The following is a 20215-nucleotide window of genomic DNA, read 5'->3' on the forward strand; positions in this document are numbered from 1 at the left end:
CAGGCAAACTGGGTTAGACACTATAATAATACTTCTCATCAGACACTTTTACAACTGTTATGTGTCAAACTAGCCTGTGTAAAGGCATTAGAGAGCAGGCGGTAAAAACTGTCAGTTAGGTACAGACAATGGTTCCCAAAATGCAGAGACCACTATGAGGTTACAGGGTACGAAGGAGGCTTTCAAATGACCCGCAAAGTGTTAAGATAATGGAAATGTCTCATGATACCCAAGTCTGCACCTTAAACTGTGACATTTTCAGCAGTGGGAAAAGTACTCAGTTCTTTGTTTAAAAAATACCATTCCGATGTAAAAATGTAAAATTTTAAGTCCAGCATTAAAAAAGTAACTTTGGTAAGACTGCAGTAAAATGCATTATGATGGATTGCATCTTAATGCAAATATAAAGCAGCATTTTAAAGGCAGGAATACCACAGAACAGATCTTCCTCAAGTTATTTTTGTCACTGTTAAAAACACAGTTTAAGTGAAACAACATTTCTGCAGGATCAGAGGATATCACACCTGTCAGCCTCTTCACTGTCAACTAAGGATGGCCAAAATAATCTCAAGAAAAAAGGCTGCATTAAGATCAGCTTTAGCTCTGCATGAAATAACTACTGCTGCATTAACTTTCCAGAGTAGTATAGTACTTGGAGTATTTGGTGTCTATAAGGCTTTAAAGACATTCGTCACTCAAAAAATTTCTTTGCCTTAAGAGTACCTTCAACAACCCACCCCCATCAAAGCAGCCCCTTGACCAAGGATTCACCAATTTATTTCTAAAATTTGGACAAAAGGTTACTTTTTTTGTGGCATTTGTAGGTATAGGAGATGTACTTTTGATGACCCAGCCCTGGGGTTTTGGACACATCTACAGTCTTAACAACTACTTCAATGGACAAGTGAAAGCAGCATGCATACGGTGACTGTTCACAGAATGAGAGCAACAGATAAGACAGAAGCTGGGACACCTTATGAAGACATTTAATGGTCAGGTATGACATGACAGGTCTGAAATGACAAAACAAGTTGGTTATAATGCACATTAAAGGAAAGGAGGAGGAGGAGAGAAAAGAAGATAGAACAGAACATGTCAAGATATTTAGTTAGCAGTAACTGTATCCATCAGTATCATCCAATAAGAAAGCTAGTCCTATAGTCCCTGTGACTGTCAAGTTGTGATAAAAACTATTTTCAAAAATCTGTTTCTTTTGTTCTCAGTGTTGAAGAGAAGGTTCTAATACACAGTGATGTTAAATTTGTCAACTCACTAGCAATTAACTTGTTTCTATGAATAAGCTGACCATATTTTGTACTTGATTGTAAGAAATAAAGCAGAGTAATTAAACTCGTATAAAGCGTGGATTAGCACAGGTCACTGTGCTGGCATGAGCCTTAACTTTAAAACTGAGTAAATCTCTCACTGACACTGGCTGACTCATTAATTTACACTTTTATGTTCTTTATCTGACAAAATGTATACATGTCACAGTTAAGATTTAACTGAGAGGTATTCTGTGCCTCAAGTTGACTCTTTCATCTGCAGGATGAATGACATGTATCTAACTAACTTGACCCTTGCCCTCTCAAACTCTAATCTTGCTTTATGTCACAATCAATCTCTTCTTTATTTCTTGGATGACATCCAGCCATCCATCTCTCTACATCCCTCATCCCAGCCCTCCTTCCTTCAGTTTCTCATCATTCACTCCATCTGTTACTGATTGTAATGGATGACTCATCTGGACAATGTGAACTAGAGGATAAAAAAAGACGAGGGAGAGGGGGGTAACACAGCAGGGCCTTCTTTTCAATGTTCTTTTCAATGGACTCTACAAGAATTTCTTGTGATTGTGAACAAATTTTAAGTTTTGAAAAGAAATTGCTCCCTTTATCCCTGTCATGCCTTTCATTCTTGTATGGCACATATTGCAGTGTATAATAATAACAATGTCAGATTTATACTGACAGTACTGACAGTCAGACATCAGACTGTCAGTTTTTGCAGACTGAAATGACACCTGTTGCTGGCAGATTTTCTAAGATGTAGCTAGCATGCATTGGTTGAAAACATTGTCCCTGGGCTGACTTTTTTGTTTCCATGTGAGTCATTTTAGAATGAGAATCTTGTAAATTGGTCTTAAATATGCACTTCCTGGTACATACATGATAAAATGTTAAAAGACTGATGTTTAAGTTACATGTCCCAGGGAGAAAGTCTGCATCCTCACTCGTGCTTCATGTTCTTGCATTGCAGTGTAGTTAGTCCCAACATTATAAGTAACATGTATATGGAAAAATGTTAGATAAGAATGTTACTTCATTCTAACCTAACCCTGTTTGGCTGCAGTTTTGTTTGTGTTTTCAAAAAATGTTCACTTTTAACCTTAGTATCCAGGACCAGGTACTACGCAGTGGGGAAATACTACCTAATAAATGTGCCAGTCATGAACAGGGATTGTAGCCCGCAGCTCTATTAATAATAACATTTTGCTTGGCCATAGAAGTATTATGCTCAGTTACTACTGTGGCTACTAAGCTAGGTAGCTAGCTGGACATTATATTGCAGCTTAAATTAGGACAGATAAAATATATTGTCAAAAACCACTGTTTTTTTTAGTTCTGGAGAAGCTAAAAAGAGACAACATGATCCACAATTTTTTTTTAAAATTTTAATATTGAGTTCAATCAGTCAGTCTGAAAATGAAACCCTCTTTTTTTTCTTTGCATTAGTAAAAATGACAAACCTTACTAGGAGTGTAAACTTCACTGTGTGAAGCCATGGGTGATGATGCAGACACATTTACTGATGTGAGCTTTTGAACCAGACTGTATGACCTATGCCCAGACCAACAGTGAAACCAAAAAGTGTTGTTTTTGCTTATATGCAGTACAAATCAGCCACAGTTTAAAACAACTAAGACTCAAGTGTTATAGCAGTTTACTTCAGGATGCTGTGTGCCAGGTTGGACTACAGCAGACTCAGTTCCATTTGTATACACACATTCAGATATTTTACACAACTGTGTGTTTTAACCTGCAAACATACGCACAACCACCAGGAAGTCAACATAACAGGACACTTTTTGAGGCATATGCACAGGCCAGATGACTGATTTAAATCAGACACTGCAAACACAAACCAGTGGTGATCTTCTTCTTATATAATACTGACATTCCCTCCAAACTTATAGTCTTTGAAAAGTAAAAGTCTTAACCACAGTGGTTATCCCATCTGTTTCTTGCAGTGATTTGCATTTTTAGCACATTCAATATGTTGAATACATACAATGTGTATTGTATGCTTAATGTCATATGGAAGGTCACAGGGTCAGGGTCTGAAATCAGGCTGAAAGGCCAAAGCTCTGACGATCTACTCCGAGAGTGATCATTCTGCCCTCTAGTCTCACTTTGACTTCACTCATTTAGAGTGAACTTCTTCTGCTCTGTCATTTTATGACTTGTACACTGTCTTTCACTCCTTCCTGTAGCTTGACTCTACATGTTTCCGTCTGTCCTGTTGGATCATCTCTATCAGGTGATTGCCTATGTCTGAGGCTGAGACCTCAGAGATAGACCTGTTCCATCAGTCTATGAGAAATCTAATTATTTCTACATTTCCTTGCTGAACTGAAAGGTTAATGCCTTTCAGATACTGTGCCTCGTGGATACTGTGCCTTTCGGATACTACATACTGTATGTGTGTCAGCCAAGTACATACTAATGCCACACAGACACAGACATACCAGTTTAAGAAGCGTTCTTACTCAAACACAGCTGGGCTGTGATACCCATCTCAGTATCCTACCTGCCCAAAGACGGAGTCGACGATGGGCCGCAGCTTCCTCCTGTCTCCCTCTTGCAGCCAGAGGTCATCTGGGTCTCCCACAGGTGAGGACAGACTCAGAGTCTTGGCCTTTGTCTTTGGAGGCCTCTTCATACTGGCTGAACTCCATCGTCTGAACGACTCGATCTTCTTCTTGATTGAACCCTGAGGAAGACAGGATGAACATACAGCAGAGGTTGAAATGCAGTTGATGATAAAGTAATGGATTTACAGGAAAAGCAATGAACAGCAGGAGAAAGATAAGTGGCTGACAGATGATTATTCATTTATTCAAACAGTAGATTCAATGAATGGAAGGTTAAATGAATGAGCACACGAATGAACTGGAATTTATTTTACTTATTGCACATTTCAAGATTGAATGCATCAAAATTCCTTGAAAGAAAGGTATAGCATTTAATATAATCTTTATAATGTACCAGCTCAGAGAACTTTCTGCATGGTAGGAAGTGGAAAAGTTGTCTCAGAAAAACATTGGAATTGATGGAAACCTTGATGGAATACTTTCTGGCACACATAGTATTTATTCATACTGTTTAAATAAATAAAAATGAAACAATAACCTGACCTTCTTCATCAACTTCCCCTCTGGCACCTCCATGGATGGTACGCTTTTCACGTCAGTCATCTTTGCAGCCCAGCTTGCATGTGCGTCCTCTTTCTCTGTCTCTCTCACTCTCTCTCTCCTATCACGCTCTTGTCCACTCCTCCTCTTTATCTGTCTCTAGAGCATCTGACACTGGTTGATAATCTGAGGCATATCTCCTACTGTTGTTGCTCCTCCTTCTCTCATCCAACTCTCTCTGTCTCTCTCATCCCTCCTCCTGTATTTACATCCACCATTCACTTTTTCATCTGTGGGCTTGTAATCATCTCCACTCTTGGCTTGTCACACAGATGCTAATTCATACAGGCACATAGACGCACATTAACAAGAAATGTTTAGTCTCTGTCTTTTTGAAATCTTCGTATTAATTTAATATGTGCATGTGTTTTTCCAGGGTTTCCCATGAAAAAAACAAACAACAAAAATTCAAGAGTCAAGTACAAAAAATCTAATATTTTATCAGTTTCAGTGACAGTTGTGCAGTCTTTTCTGAGCATGTCACTATTTTCTGTCCATGTATGTGACATCTCCAGTAATCCTGTATTTATTTATTTATTTATCTCTCTCTCTCTCTCTCTCTCTCTCTCTCTCTATCTCTCTCTCTCTCTCTGATCTCGTCTGTTCCGATGCTGATGTAGGCTTGTCCTCAATCCTCTGCACTTTATAGTGCTTTCCATTGTTTATTACATTCACCATATGGCCCTGTGCAGTGCATGAACAAACACTCATAACATGTACATGTAGTACATGTTACATGTACAGTATGATGGCCTGGGGTGTACTTCTGCTGGAGGCAAAGGACACCCTTAGGTAGATGTTTTCCTGAATGAGATTTAGTATTTGCATTACTGCCCTACCTATTTTAATAACTGTTAAATTACAGTTAGGTTCCCACCTAAACTTGATGAGATTACTGAGAGTTCCCAGCAAACAGGGAAGGGCTCAGCAAAACAAGAGACAACAGGTAGCTTTGAAGAATGCTGATAAACAGGGAGGATTTTGTAGGTCAAAGTAAAAGTGAAACCAAACTTTTCCCTCAGCAGAATCCATGGAGATCCCACTTTGAGGAAAGAAACTCCATTATTCAAACTGCAATCTACATAAAATCTCTTTTTAAACAGTAACATTTTACATTCTCTGTTCTCACTATGCCGTATGTAAGGAAACAACTCATTGACTATTTGCTATTTTTCTATATCAATTTCTGTTAAAACTAAGAACTAAACGGATCAGACAAAGACAGAAAATTGTAGTATCAGTGTGAAGTTTATTTCTCAAGATGTGTTAACATGAAGGAAAACAAATGAGATAAGAAAGATGGAAGCTGTTGGCTGGAGTCCTTTGTGGGGGTCATGTTGTTCTGGTGCTTAAAGAGGAGGCACGCCTCAACAGTGGCAATGTTACTGATTGTTTTCCCCATTTTTCATTTCTTTGTAAATGGCAGGCCAAGAGTGGGTGTCTAATCATATCAGGAAATATTTATTACAATATCAAAGGGAAAAAAGAAAACAAATTCTGAGAAAGTTTTAGCAGAAACAGGATACAGATAAGTGAAACAGGATGCAGGTAGGTGTATCCTGTTTCCAAAACACTGGAAGCTGATATTCAAACTATTTTACCACAGCAGTTTCTCCCCTTCCCAATGATTATGCTTACTGGAACAATTGCATTGAACGGAACCAGTGATAACACCTGCACATGTACTATAATATGTCAAAATGTCTGCAGTGAAAAAGGTCTGTGGCTCAAACCACAATCTGCAGTTAGGCAACACAAATATTTTACACTTGCACTGCCCAACTTCAATATATCTGTAATTATAAAGCACATAGCTGCATCCTCTTCGTGTTTCCCTTATTACATATTTTCTTAATATTAGCTTTGCCCCGTGGCTTCATAATGATGGGCTTACCTATGGGTTTGTGCAGTACATTATATACAAACAATAGACAAAGCAAACACCCGTCCAAGCTCATTTACACAGTGAGTAAGAATGCAGGGCAAATTGTCTAATTTACAAAGCACAGTAAATTGTTTACTTATTTTGTATTGCTCAATATTATTACTTGGATTTAGTGTAGTTAGTTTTAAGATGATTGTTTTGGCATTTCACCCTTATATATCAGTCACAGTGTTGAGTCAGTCAGTCAGTCAGTTGAAGATTTGGCTGCAATAAGTGTCAATACTTGAAACTAAAACAACTAACACAAGCTTTAGATGGAGAGCTATTAGGCAAATTAATTTGATAATCAATCAGTTTAGTTGTAATCATACATTGGTCATATGTGGTGTACTTTGATGAAATTATGTTCAATTCAATTCAATTAAATTCAGTTTTATTTATATAGTGCCAAATCACCACAAGTCATCTCAAAGTACTTTTCATATATAGCAGGTATTTTGTTGTTGATAAACTCTCAGTCAGGAGTTGAATGACTCAGTAATCTCTCATTAAATACACAATAACTACTAAATGAAACTCCACAAGTTGTACAACATAGTTTGTAGAAGGTCTTAAACACGCATTTACAATGAGATTACACAGTCCTGTATAACTGTTTGCTGCAGAGTTCAGGGTTACCATAAATACAATAACCACATTTGCTCCCACTTCCTTCAAAACCATGTATTTGGCAAGTCACAGCAGCAACCAATTACCCCAGAGCTGCATGCTGTAACAAGACTGTATAGGAGTCTTACCAGTATTGACAAATATACAACTGCGCACAGAGCAAACCCTGCCCCTGGGAATTTTATATGAAAAAAGGAAGGAGTTGCAGGAGTGTCAGTGCTTTTAACTGTCCTTGACCACCTCAAACATTTTTTCTTTTCTTCACAAACTTGAAGCCTCAACAAATCCTGGTCCTACGTGGGAGCTTAGGGTAAGTATAATACTGACATTTACAACAATAGGTTGATTTTTTTATTTACCCAGTTCCAAGTGATCTCCTCTCAGTGCATTTAAAATATTAATTTAGCAGAATCGAAAATGATGAATGACACTCATTTATCCGATGTCAATGGTGTGATGTTAACTTTCCATATGAAAATCACACTATCAGACTGTTAAAGATCTATTCATCTATTCAACTCTTAAATCACAGATATAAACCAAGAAAATTTGTGGAGTCATCAGCAAGAAAACAAATATAATAGATGATCTGAACTTTATCAAACACTTTTTCAACATACACAAATTTTCATCATAATATATATAGACAATTGTTATGGTTTACTGTATCTGTTTGGATAAATTTGCATTGATGTAATAAATGCAGCAGAGGTGGAAGAAGTATTCATATCCTTTACTTAAGTAAGAAGGCCATAGATTTAAAATATTCCATTACAAGTAAGAGTACTGCATATTAAAATAAAAATCCTGCTTAAGTAAAAGTATAGTATCAGGAAAATGTACTTTTAAGTACCAAAAGAAAAAGTAGTGACTCTGCAGTAAAATGACTCACATATAAGACATTCTAGCCTTGCTGTGTTCTGTGAAATACTGGATACATGTACTCATGGTAAATTATTTCGTGTGACTCGGCTTTGATTCCCTAGCATCTGTCAGCTATAAGTACTGTTGCAGTGCATTAAACCTCTTTAAAGCAATACTTACCACCCCTCCCTCCACCTACTCTCTCTTTCATTCTCTCCTTATCGCTCATCTCTACCAACTGTTTTTCACAGCACTTTATATAATCTCTCTGTCTCTGTTGTTTTCAATGTCATAAATTGCCAGTGGTCTCACTGTACTGCTGTTTGATTATATTTTATCGTATCTATGTGTCTCTGTCTTTTCTGCAATTGAGCGCCTTTGCAGGGGTTTTCTGAATTGCATCATGTAATTTTAAGACTCTTTAGTTCCCTCGTATAGGTTTGCTGGCCTTGTCTTAGATACTTGTTCTGTGGATTTTCATGCCCCCTCCATGCATGCATCTTTCCATCTACTTAGGGACTATATGAAAATCACTGGAGCAGGGAGGGGTGATGCTGAATCTTATGTTTTACCTTTCAAAAACACAAGAATCAGAGTTCTTCCCCCAACAAATTTAATACATGTCATAACTGAACAATAATTCTCACATAGCCACCAAATCACAGACTAGACATTGGATTTGAAATAGCCAAAGCCAGTAAGCATAACAAAAAGTATTTGTTAATGAGCAGCTACTAATTATTGGCACATGTCATGCTGAGTTATATTATGTGACACTTCACTTGTTGTCTTTTGTGTGAAGATGGGGATGACTGTGGGTAGAGGTAATGTCTAACTCTTTATATCTGTAGAGATGTAGTTTATTCTGTGTTTATCAAAACAGACTAATTGACCCCATGAGCTACCAGCCCATCTTGACCCACTACTACCGTTAAGAAATCCTTTCAAAACGTTCTTAACAAATTCTTGTTCTGCAATCCATGTTTAACATTGCTGATTACTTAGTGAGTGAAATGTACAAATGATTTCCTTGCTTAATTCCTTCCCTTTTTTTCCTTCCTGTTTCTTTGTCACTTTGATTTCATTGAATTTGCCCTCTTTGTTAAGACGAGGCATTGCTGTACAGCCAAAAAGGTATAGTGCGGAGAGAAAAGGATGAATAGAAAGAGGGGTAAAAGAGAGAAAAAAGATAATCCGTTGAAACTCAATGGCTGGGAGGAAAGTGGAACTTTGTATGTCAGTCTGACCTGTTATGTTTAATCCTGCACTGTCTTTATATTCTGGATCTTCACTCTCTAATATTCTCTCCAAATTACAACTACCTCCATGGTAATCCCACGTTGCTGTGGCCTACATTACACCTCAGCCTGTGTGTGTGTGTGTGTGTGTGTGTGTATGAGTGTGTGTGTGCGTGGGGTGCATGTGTCCAATTGAATATGATGGAACCAGAAACCAACCAAAAAGATTGCGGTGGCGGTAATGAGACAGTACGAGTCAGTATGAGTCAGTCAGTCAAAATGGATATCAGACATGATCAAATCCAATCACTCAGGAAGGTGTTCAGACATTCAGCAGTTCACATTTAAAGTGCTCCTGGATTACAGGACCTGAAAAGCATAATCCTACCATATCATTTCACATCTGCTTATGCAATCTGTACTATACTGCTCTCTGGTGGCCAGAAATTGCCTGGCACAAACCTTCAATCTCCAGCAGTGGTCCTTATTTTTTGTATCACTGTGTAATTTCATGGAAATCCATCCTATAGTTGTTGAGATATTTTAGTCTGGATCAAAGTGGTAGATCATCCGATCAACATATTGATGTTGTTATCCCTAGCAAGGCTGCAAATACTGTATCACAACATACTATGTACTACCATACTACATACATACTAATTCCTGTATCAAATACTTTTTGCTGCAGCTTTTATGTGATAGGCTGCAGGCATTCTATGGAATTAAGCATACACGTACATACAGTATGTGACAAACATACAGCTAAAAATCCAGTAGAACCTCAGCTACGCTCCACCTCAGTTCTTGATTCTTGTCCTGTATTCTCAGTGTGACTGTTGATGTCAGACGTCAAAGACATTGGGAAGGGAGGTTGGATGTAAGGTGATTTATGGGGTGAAAACGAACCCTTTGGTGACCCTGGTGTTGCAAGGTTCACATCTCGACTGCTTTTCCGTCTAATATGAGCTCTTATACTTTTTCCTGGGACCATCAGGAACCCCCCTTGCTCTTCTACCAGTCCATCAAACACTGCTCCCAGACTCTGTCGTATTCTCACACAAAAGTTTGGGCAACTGAAGGCATATAGAATGGGGTTCAACACTGGATTCAAGAAAGCAATGGTTGTAGCTAGGGGCAACCCCTTCTCCACTAAGCTGAGATTGTCTTTCCAATACTGGGCTGTCACTTCAATCATGCAGAAGATGTGATAGGGAGCCCAGCACAGTGCAAATGCTGCGATCACAAATGTCACCATTTTGATGAAGCTCTGGGACAGCTGGCCCTGATTGGTCTGATTAGAGGTGGTAGTGAACAAGGTAGTAGGTGTCAAAGATGGACTAGAGGCCCGAGGCTTGAGAAGGATATTTATAATTTTTGTGGTATTTGGGGTATTTGTAGTTCCTGATGCTCCATCTTTGTTGGACACAATCAGTTCATCAGTTAACCTGGTGGTGCTCTGCGTCCTTTTCTTACTCCTGTTCCTTAGGATGAGAGCTATTTGGATGTAGCTCCCTGCAATCAAGATCAGGGGAAAGATGAATGCTAGCAGCAACTTGGAGATGGCTGTTGCTGCCTGCCTCACTTTGCAATCTCTCTCCAGAGTATCTTGAGAGGATAAAATCAAGGCAAAATTATGATAGCACAAGTACCCTGGATACAGTTTCTGAGTAACTGAGCGGAACACGGTGTAAGGTAATGTATTAATTGCTGCCCAAAACCAACCCAATAGACACACCTTCCACGCTCCTGCCACTGACCGATGATTCTGGCTCCACACTGGCTTCACCACCAGAAGTAAGCGGTCCAGTGAAATGGCTGCCAGTAGGAAGGCTGACACAAACATGTTTAGGAAGAAGATGGAAGCCTGTATTTTGCAGAGTGGGCCGCCAAGCTCCCAGCTATGGGAGTGGTAAAGGTAAGAGGTGAAGAGGGGGAGCGTCAATGTGGCCAGGAAGTCAGACATGGCTAGGTTGAGAACCCAGACAGAGGCTACAGTGCGGTGCCGCAGGCGGAAGCCAACCACCCAGAGGACCAGGGCATTCTCCAAAATCCCAAGGCAGGAGACCAGACCGTGGATACAAACCACCACCAGATTGACCTCTGTGCTGATGTTAGGCTTGTGCCCCCGCATTTCCTGTAGCAGTGGGCAGAAGAGCTCATTGTTTGTGGAGTTTGACATAACTGCTCTGAAAGAGAACAAAAAAACAGTGCTTAGACATTAATGGAAATGGACTGAAATCAGATGCACCGGTGTTACCCTCACAGAGCAGAGAGAGTACATATCTGCATCAACCTTTTTTTTTAATCCGATGGCCAATAAGATATCAATTTAAACTGGGTTATTTTGGCTCTGATGCAGCCGTGCCTCTCTGTCTGTAGTCACTACTCTGTCTCCATCATTGTCCCACCCACAGCACCATCTGATTGGTTACATGCAGAGCCACAGCACGGGTAACAGCCAATCAGCAGTGAAAGCTGTGCATGCACAGTGCTCACACACACATGGCAAGAGTGGAGAAAAAGTTTTGCTCCGAGCTAAGAGATGCTGCTGACCCTGGGAACTCCCTGCACTTTTTGTTTTTGTTTGACCTTAAAAGATAAGTGAAAGATCAAATAACATTTCAGTAATATTGAAATTTTGGAAAACTTTATTTATTGTAGAAAACTTTAGGGAGCTATTTATTTGTTTGAGTTTTCATTTAACTTTATAGTTTAACTGCTGAGCCTGGGAGCTACCTGCACTTTTTGTTAGAATTTTAAAACAAAGATGTCTATTGATAAAAAAGATAAGATAAAAAAAAAACCTTTAACATGTTGCAAATCTGATGGAGTTTGTATTATTCAAAAATTTGACGTCAATATTTTCTCTTTTACTGCAAATGAACATCGGCTCCTTGACTACAAATAATCGGTATCAGCCCTGAAAAAACAATATCTCTACTCGTAAGCCTCTTCTTGCTTTGTATGTGTTACTTACAGCAGAAGCTGATGTTTTATTAATGCATGCTCATGGTTGTTTACAGTGGAAGGAAATTCCAAAAACAATATCTTACAGGAATGCCGTGGATGATGTTGATGGTGATATTATGACTAGTAGACATGTTTTTGCATGTAGACCACTGATAAATCACCACTTCCTCATATATTATGAGTAAATCAAACAGGTGCCATAATTGTTTCGCTTGTTAATCTTTACCAATCTACTTCACTGATGAGGAAATTGTAAAGAAAACCTTATTAATTGCAATTAAGTAGATAATTATGAGAATTAAAACAACAATCCTACATTATTCTTCATGAAAAGCTTACGCCTTTGTTTAATTACTATTCAGCTAAACTCCTCTGTTTAACTGTACATGAACTGCTCTAAAGCCTTTGAAGTTACATAATGACAAAAATAATTTATGGGTATACAGTTCTTCTTTACCTCATTCTCTTGAAAACCAAATGAAAAAAAAAAATCCTTTTGATAAAAACATGTTGAGGCCTGTTGCTGTGGTCTAACCACATACCAGCTCTTGAGCAATGACACATTTAGTTAAGCAATACAACCTAGGAATGGATTTCTCAGATATGGGCAGACGGTTGCAAGGGTGAAAGCATTTATCAATCTATGAATCTCTTTCACTGAGATAATAACCACTTTGTAGTATTCACCTTGGCTGAGACTACCAGGATTGGTAAGTCAGTCAAAAGACAAAGACATGAAGGAAGCCAAACCTTATTTAAGATGCTGTTTTTCAAACCTTATATTTTAATGGCAGAGATCTGTTCAGAATGAAAAGCTATCTACCACTGCAAAGCATCCATGAGTGTCTCCATGGAGTGGGGGGTGTAACCAAGGTCTGCTTGTCACCAAGAAATAACGAGTCAGTGATAAATCAATATAATAGCAAGGATATTGGTTGTTGGAGTTAAGTGGTATTAGCTTTGAGGCTGGCAGCAGTTGGCTAACTGGTGAGTCCCGAGAATTATGCAGACAGACCTGTGGGGCTACATGGTTGGTAGTGACTGTATGTTGCAGTGTTTTTATTGCTGCAAGACCTGATAACTGACAAAAACGTCCAGAGCTTTTGTTCTGAGACGCACAACACCTGAGAACAAGACGACAATACTTGGTACTCGGCTTGTGTGATAGTGCTTAGCGCATCATAGCTTACCTATAGAGAGGAAGCAGAGCCGGTCACTTTTTGTTGGATTCTGGTACCAATGCTAGGGGAATGTAAGTGAAAAAGAGGACAACTTTAAATAAAAGAGCTAGTTTAGGTGATACATGTGGTCTGCATATGAGACTGTCCTGTAAAAAAAAACAACACTGTAGGTTGTCTGTTCCAGCAGCTTATTATGACCCTTAGTTACATTTTACTATTAGGCAATCGCTATTATTATTATGAATTATGACAGAAGCAAAAGCAAAAGAGGAAGTCAGGTGATGTTGTAAATAGGGAGACAAAGCCTGCATTTGGAGGAGGTTGGGGAGGTTGAATGGGTCAGCCAACAAAAGTAAATGCAATCTTAACTGTGTGTTTATAACTGAAGGTCCTCTAGCCTTAAAGCAGTATTTATTTGAATCCAAATCACAAATTTTCCTAAACCTACCAAATTTTCCTAAACATAACAAAGTAGTTTTTGTGCCTAAACCTTACCAAACCTGATCTAGCCATAATTTCAACTGCCTAACCTATTGTTACCATGATAACAAAGGTCCAGTTCACCTGTTGCTGGTATGCTCCTATGGGTTGTATCTGAAGGTGAGGATAAAATTACCTACATGTAACTTAAAGAATCTCTCGAAGACTTGTTTCAACTGAGGGCACCTAAGACCTCTAACACCATACTTTCTGGGCACTTCTTCACTTGGTCTCCTTGTCCTTTGTCTAATTGAACAGATTTAATGCTTAGTGCTTACTCCTAATTCACTGATGCTTGAGTGTTGTTCTTCACTTGTAAGTCACTTTGAATGAGATCGTCTGCCAAATGAGTAATGTAATGTAAGTGTACAGTAGCATGTTAGCAGCACTTACATGAGCTAATATTAGCAGAGCTAATTTATGGAGCTATATCTGTTGTTTCAGCTAACCTACAGAACACATTATCAGGTGATACAACAGTGTAAAAACTGGTTATAATTTTGTAGGTCAGTTGTAGTTATATCGGGTATGCTTCAGAGTTAAATACAAGAAGTAACTGACGTGGGATATCTAATTATTAAAAAATCAGACTCTTCAAATTAAATGTTACCACTGTATTCTTACATACAGCCACAGTCACTTACTTAGTCACATTCTCATACATTGACTGTCTAGATGAGATAATGATGTAAACACAGCACCGTGTCTGCACATGAATTCAGACATGTGAGTAAATCTATCCGTGACCCAATGCTGAGAGAGACCGCTTCTTCATTAAGTATTGCATATATTGTCACTTGTCAGCAGATGTTTCTGCTCAAACAAAACTTGAGTTGTAAATGCTTTGGTGTGACAGCTGCTTTTAAAATGAAACGCTGAGAACTTGAATAACATGAGAAGCAGATGACTGGATTCAATTTTATGAACATAGAGTTGTGTATCATGGTTTAGTGTACTTTAGTACCTGGCCAACTTTACATATTTAAAAACTGTAGTAGTGCACTTTATGTATGTTTACTGTATGACTGAGTCCAGTGTCACCATGCTTGAATAAGAAAACTGAAGCTGTCAATTAAACATAATAGAAAAAAAACTGTGGGAATATTAGGGCAGCATGGGGAAGAGGAGATCTACAACAACAACAACAACAGCAAAATATAATAACTGCTTAATCCAAGAATTAGATCCAAATCATTAAAAGTCAGGATCATTATAACACTAATGACTATAGCAATAGTTATAGACCATCAAAAACAGAACTTAACAATAATGTAATCACAACCAAAGGTAAATCATCATGATGCTGTGAACTGAATTCATGTAGAAGTTTAGGTAACAGCACTCACCTAGATGTTGTGTTACCCTCACAGAGCAGAGAGAGAGTACAAAAATCTTTTATAAATTTCTGTTCCTGTTCTGTTCCCTTCACCGTACTGTCACAGACACTCATCCCTCCAGTTCTGTCACTTTTCTTCAGCTCTGCTGTTATGGAGACACCCACTGAATCCCTACCACACCCTGACCCCCCCCCACCCCGCCCCGCCCACACACAAACACACACACACACACACACACACATAGATACATATCCACCATAAATTTGGTGAGTGAGAGAGTGTGTGAAGATGGATGTAAATGCACTGATATTCTAGTACAGGAAATGACAGAGGCACAGGAACATTTCATATGAAAAAGAGGGAACAACAGGAAGTCACAGAGACTGAAATATGATATGTGTAAGATGTTTTTGGCTGTCTTACATCGTCATGACAGGGCTGGACTTGTGTGAACTAGTTCCTCTGACACTGACACTGTTAAGACTATGCTGTAATCTCCATGATTATACACTGCATCAACAAAGCAAAGTCTGTCTACAGACATATTTTCACACAGACATCTTCTGTGTCATTAGCCAACAGTCATGATCTTTTTTCAGGCACAATATCAACATTCAAATATTACCTACCTGGTAGCTCACTGTATTTATCATTGTATTTGAATATTACAATGTTGGCTCTCATTGGGTACAGGATTTTCTGTATTTGTACTCACACTGTCAGGATTTTAGCAAGGGAACTGCTTACTAATTCTAATCTTGATGTAAATCTTATAGGTTGGATTGTAGATTTTTTAACATGCAGGTCTCAGAGGGTGAGAGTTAATGGCTCCCTGTCAAAATGTCTGTTCTCCTCAAATGACTCTCCACAGGGCTGTGGACTGTCTCCTTTGCTGTACAGTCTTTACACCAATGACTGTAGAGGCAAGCATGGGGTGGATGAGTTTTGTCATGTGGTGCGATGATGCCTTCCTCCAATTAAACACCATAAAGACCAAAGATATGGTCACTGATTTTAGAAAGAAGTCATTCCAAACAGCATCTCAGACCTTCATCAAAAGAACTGGCATTGAATTTGTTGAACAATGTACCTTGGACAGTCATTGACCAAAAACTGAAACGAAAGTCCAAAAACCAGTAAAATGATGTCCTTGTCCTACAAGTCCTTTAACCAACCTGTTTTCACAATCTATATTATTGCGTGGTACTGTAACTTGAACATCAAGGATAAAAATCATGTGAGCCGCATTGTGAAGGTGGCTGGCAAGGTGATAGGTGCCCCACAGACCCACCTGATGGCCGTCTTGAACCAGCAGGTCCTCCACTAAGCCAGTTCTATTCTAGACTGCTCAGATCAGCCCCTTCTCTGTGAGTTTGAAACTCTTCCCTCAGGCAGATGATTCAGAGTACCCAAGTTCAAGTACAATATGGGTAAAAACTCCTTTGTTCCTTTGCAGTAAACTTGCTAAATTTGCACATTATTCAATATAAATTTCACAGCACAAAATTGTTTTTAACTAGGAGTATTTTAGAGATTGTTGTGTTGTTTCAGCTCCTGTGATTTGCACTTGGCCATATTTTGATTAGTTTAGTTAGTTAGTCTACTCCCATTACATACAGGACATCTGTGGTAAACATAGTGTAGAATTAAGGAGCTAAAGTGCCAGGTATTTCCCTTGGGTATTTCCTTCAGGAGACCAAACAAAAAGAGGACTGAATATTGGACTTAAATTCCTCAGGTGAACACAAACACAATTCAAAAGGAATGCTAATGTTTGTCTGCTGGGTGTGTCATTTGCTATCAAGTCTGTTTATATTAACCTTTTAAGGTAATAATGTGACATTGACACAGCGTGTCACACTGCCCCCAAGTGGCAAAATCTAGTAATGCAGGTTCCACTTAATTTAGGGGTCAAATACTTCCAACAGTTTTTTTAGAACAGTCTTAAAACATTTTGATCAAAATATATAGAAAAAGTCAAGAACACAGGTACCAAAGAGATGCACAAGCTCTGTATATATAAAACTTTTGTACAATACTAAATTCTCCTTAAGTTCCTACTTATTTCTCCCTCTCCATTCTTCATTTTCACTTTAAGTCCCTTTTCAAGATAAATAATCTCTCTCCCCTTTTCAGCCATGTTCCAACCCACATCTGTTGATCTGGGAGGAGATGGGATGAGGTTCAGATGGTGGTCTGATTACTGTACATGTAAAAGGGTTCTTAAGGCAGGGGATCAGGCTTTTTCTTGTAAGGGGCCTTTTGGGCAGATGCAATGAGACACCTTTTTTGCCCTGTTAATTAATAACCTCATTTTATGTTTGTAACTTTAAATGTAACACTGGAAAATAACCTAATGTGACCTCTAGGGAAAGACGTTTGTTTTATAATGTCATATCAACCTGGTTTTATACTTCCTCCAGAAACAGTCAACACCTGTCATATCAAGATGAGTCAGTGTACCTAATTAAATGTCAAATCTGTAATTTTTTAGGAAAATAGTCAACTAAAGCTGTGGAAGCAGTTTACTTATATTTAATTTGTGCAGTAAATTTTATACCTGTGCTTTAATCATTCTTACAGAATATTTATCATGGAGAGAGAAAGAACAAACTAAACTAAACAGCTAAAACTAAACAAGATAAGGACAAAACATTCTGACAAAATATTCTGACCTCAGCACAGTTAAGACCATAATCCATCCCAGTTCCCTGGTAAGTCCTGTTTGTCCTGGACACAGGTCACGGTGACAGGGATGAACTGGAACATACAACTAATAGGAAAATATATCACATGAAAATATTATTTATATACAGTATGTTCATACAGGTACAAATAATTGAACCAAATTTAAACAGAAACAAATATAAAATATAAATGCTTATTCTAATGCTGTTTAATTTGAAGAAATGCACTTATACTAGATATCTTCCAGGAACATTTGAAGTTGTGGAACATCAAGTGACCCAAATGGATTTACAGTCCTTTTCCAGCATGTCTCAGTTAACTAACCTGATAATGAGTAATTTTTTCTCTCCCTGTAGATTAGGCATGACTTCAGGGTTGGGAACAGTCCTGCTGAGTTTGGCCCTGATGGCAGGGCCCGCTGTAGCCTTGTCCCCATCGGGGTTGGGGCATCCACTCATATCAGCATCACAGACAGCTCTATTGCAAAAAGTGACGGAAACATGTCGGGCGGTGGCTGAGGCAGCTGGTCATGAATTCAAACCCACGGTAGGATTTAAGATAATGAATGTGCAAGACAGCACAAACCTCGTCACACAATATGCAGAACCACACACACACACAGCAATACACATTCATCCACATGGACGAATACGATATAAATCAAATATATATATATGTATATATAAATATAAAGGGAAAACATATACAGAATACACTAGATAAATGTTTCATGTTCCATGCCATATTTTTGGGAAATTAGCTTATTCCCTTTCTTGCATACAACCAGCAGCCATTAGCTTAGCGTCACATGAGAATTTTTTAACAGTGGGCAATGCCAGGATAGGTCTTCCCCTCTGTTTCCAGTCGTTACGCTTAGCTAACCCAAATGGCTGCTGATGGTAGCTTCATATTTAGCATACGGAAGAAACAATGGCATCGATTTCTCATCTAAGCAAGCAGCATGTAGTGGGGACTTAGGGGAGTCATTTTTATATAAAAGCAGAGATGAGCACTGATAGGTAGTGATAAGCTCCCTCATTTTTAAACCACTCTATCATACTCTTTGAGACAAACACGGTTCTCTTAAGGCTAACAGTCTTTCTCCCTCCAGGGTTCCTCTCCTGAGGAGTTGGTTAAGGCCTGTCTAGGACCCACAGCAAAAGGAGAGGTGTCAGGTGCTAAGTTTAACTCTGCTCTTCAAGAAATCTACCAGAATGGACTGGTAGACCGTGACTTTGTCAACAGGTAGATCGAAAAAAATAAAAAAGCTATTATTTTATTGCTGTTATTTAACAGCTTAATTTTTTTCTGTGATTTAACAGCAATAAAATAATGGGGCAGTGTATGCTGTAAAGCTTTACCAGTTTTATGACTTGCCTGTACAGAAATCAAGTAATTACTTGTGAAAAATTCTTTCAGTGCGCCACACCATTTCAACTCAGAGGACTTCCTGGGGGGACGACGCCTAATCACAGAGGGCATGGTTGCCATTAAAACTAATGTTCGTTGGGAGAACTTCCAGGCTGCCAGGGAAACACTGGGCAAAGTTCTTCATACACTCCAGGTGAAAGTGCAACTAGGCATAAAGAAGTTAAAGGGAAAACTGAGAAATGAAGTAGAAAAACAAACAGGCACAGAATGGAGGACAGGTTGTAAATGTGTTTCCATGTATTATCAGGACTTCTACAGCCACAGTAACTGGGTGGAGCTGGATACACAGAGCCATACATCAACCTCATACGCCCAGATCTGCCACTGGAAAACCTAGCAGGTGTGTGTATGAGCATTTGTATATCTGGCATAACAATAGGGGAGCATGTATATATTTCTCTGGGTTGAGTATAGTGTCATAGAGTAGACAATTTTCATACAGTTGTAGGTTGGGTAAAACTCCATCTGGGAGCATATCTGTAGTCCAAAGAGCAGAGTGTGTTGTTTAGTTCTGATTGGCTGGTTGGTATTAATATCAGATAACTACACAGCTTTCAGATATTAGTCCAATTATTGTGCTAAATTAAGAACAATTAAACGAAATTATTGGCTGGGAAACTACTGTTTTACCTGGCTGTGGAATAATGCCGTTATGAAAACTAAAACACTCCCAACTTGCTACTTCAAACAGCAACTGTCAAGTTGTGAAATGACGCAATGCCTACTTACCTTGGTCTGGAGATAAACGCATTGTTTATCCTGTATCTTGTTTGCACTTTGCTTATGCAGATGTCAACACTGCCACCTGCAGTGACTGTGCCAGTGGAACATGCCCTAATCCCATCCTCCCCAACATCCTGAAGAGAGAAGAACTTACATCAGGCTACATGGGAATATTCTCTTCTGCCAAGCCGAAAGGTATCACTGGCAAACATCTCCATAGGCATATCTAAATACATAGATATTACCACTACAGGGTGTGCAGATGCCACATAAGA

The 20215-nt window shown here is 38.8% G+C and overlaps 2 protein-coding genes across 2 annotated transcripts; one reads left to right on the forward strand and one right to left on the reverse strand.

Moving 5' to 3' along the window:
- Positions 1-7336: 7336 nt before the first annotated feature.
- On the reverse strand, positions 7337-15124 carry LOC108874553 (prostaglandin D2 receptor 2-like). The gene is made up of 3 exons (XM_018663063.2): positions 15108-15124; positions 13291-13342; positions 7337-11316 (listed from the first exon to the last, which is right to left on the reverse strand). The coding sequence occupies exon 3, from the start codon at positions 11307-11309 to the stop codon at positions 9912-9914; it is 1398 nt and encodes a 465-aa protein (XP_018518579.1). The 5' UTR covers positions 11310-11316; positions 13291-13342; positions 15108-15124; the 3' UTR covers positions 7337-9911.
- Positions 15125-18149: 3025 nt separating this feature from the next.
- Positions 18150-20080, forward strand: LOC108874552 (von Willebrand factor A domain-containing protein 7-like). Its single transcript, XM_051068926.1, has 5 exons — positions 18150-18332; positions 18898-19031; positions 19206-19350; positions 19465-19557; positions 20007-20080. The coding sequence occupies exons 1-4, from the start codon at positions 18150-18152 to the stop codon at positions 19552-19554; spliced, it is 552 nt and encodes a 183-aa protein (XP_050924883.1). The 3' UTR covers positions 19555-19557; positions 20007-20080.
- The last annotated feature ends 135 nt before the right edge of the window (positions 20081-20215 follow it).

Source organism: Lates calcarifer, unplaced genomic scaffold (genome assembly GCF_001640805.2).
Source record: "Lates calcarifer isolate ASB-BC8 unplaced genomic scaffold, TLL_Latcal_v3 _unitig_5463_quiver_2438, whole genome shotgun sequence".
NCBI classification, from domain to species: Eukaryota; Metazoa; Chordata; class Actinopteri; family Centropomidae; genus Lates; species Lates calcarifer.

Coding starts and splice junctions, on each gene's coding strand:
- LOC108874553 (XM_018663063.2), bottom strand. CDS start 11,309: ATGTCAAACTCCACAAACAATGAGCTCTTCTGCCCACTGCTACAGGAA.
- LOC108874552 (XM_051068926.1), top strand. CDS start 18,150: ATGACTTCAGGGTTGGGAACAGTCCTGCTGAGTTTGGCCCTGATGGCA. Junction 19,032..19,205: donor GACCGTGACTTTGTCAACAG/GTAGATCGAAAA, acceptor AAATTCTTTCAG/TGCGCCACACCATTTCAACT. Junction 19,351..19,464: donor AAGTTCTTCATACACTCCAG/GTGAAAGTGCAA, acceptor ATGTATTATCAG/GACTTCTACAGCCACAGTAA.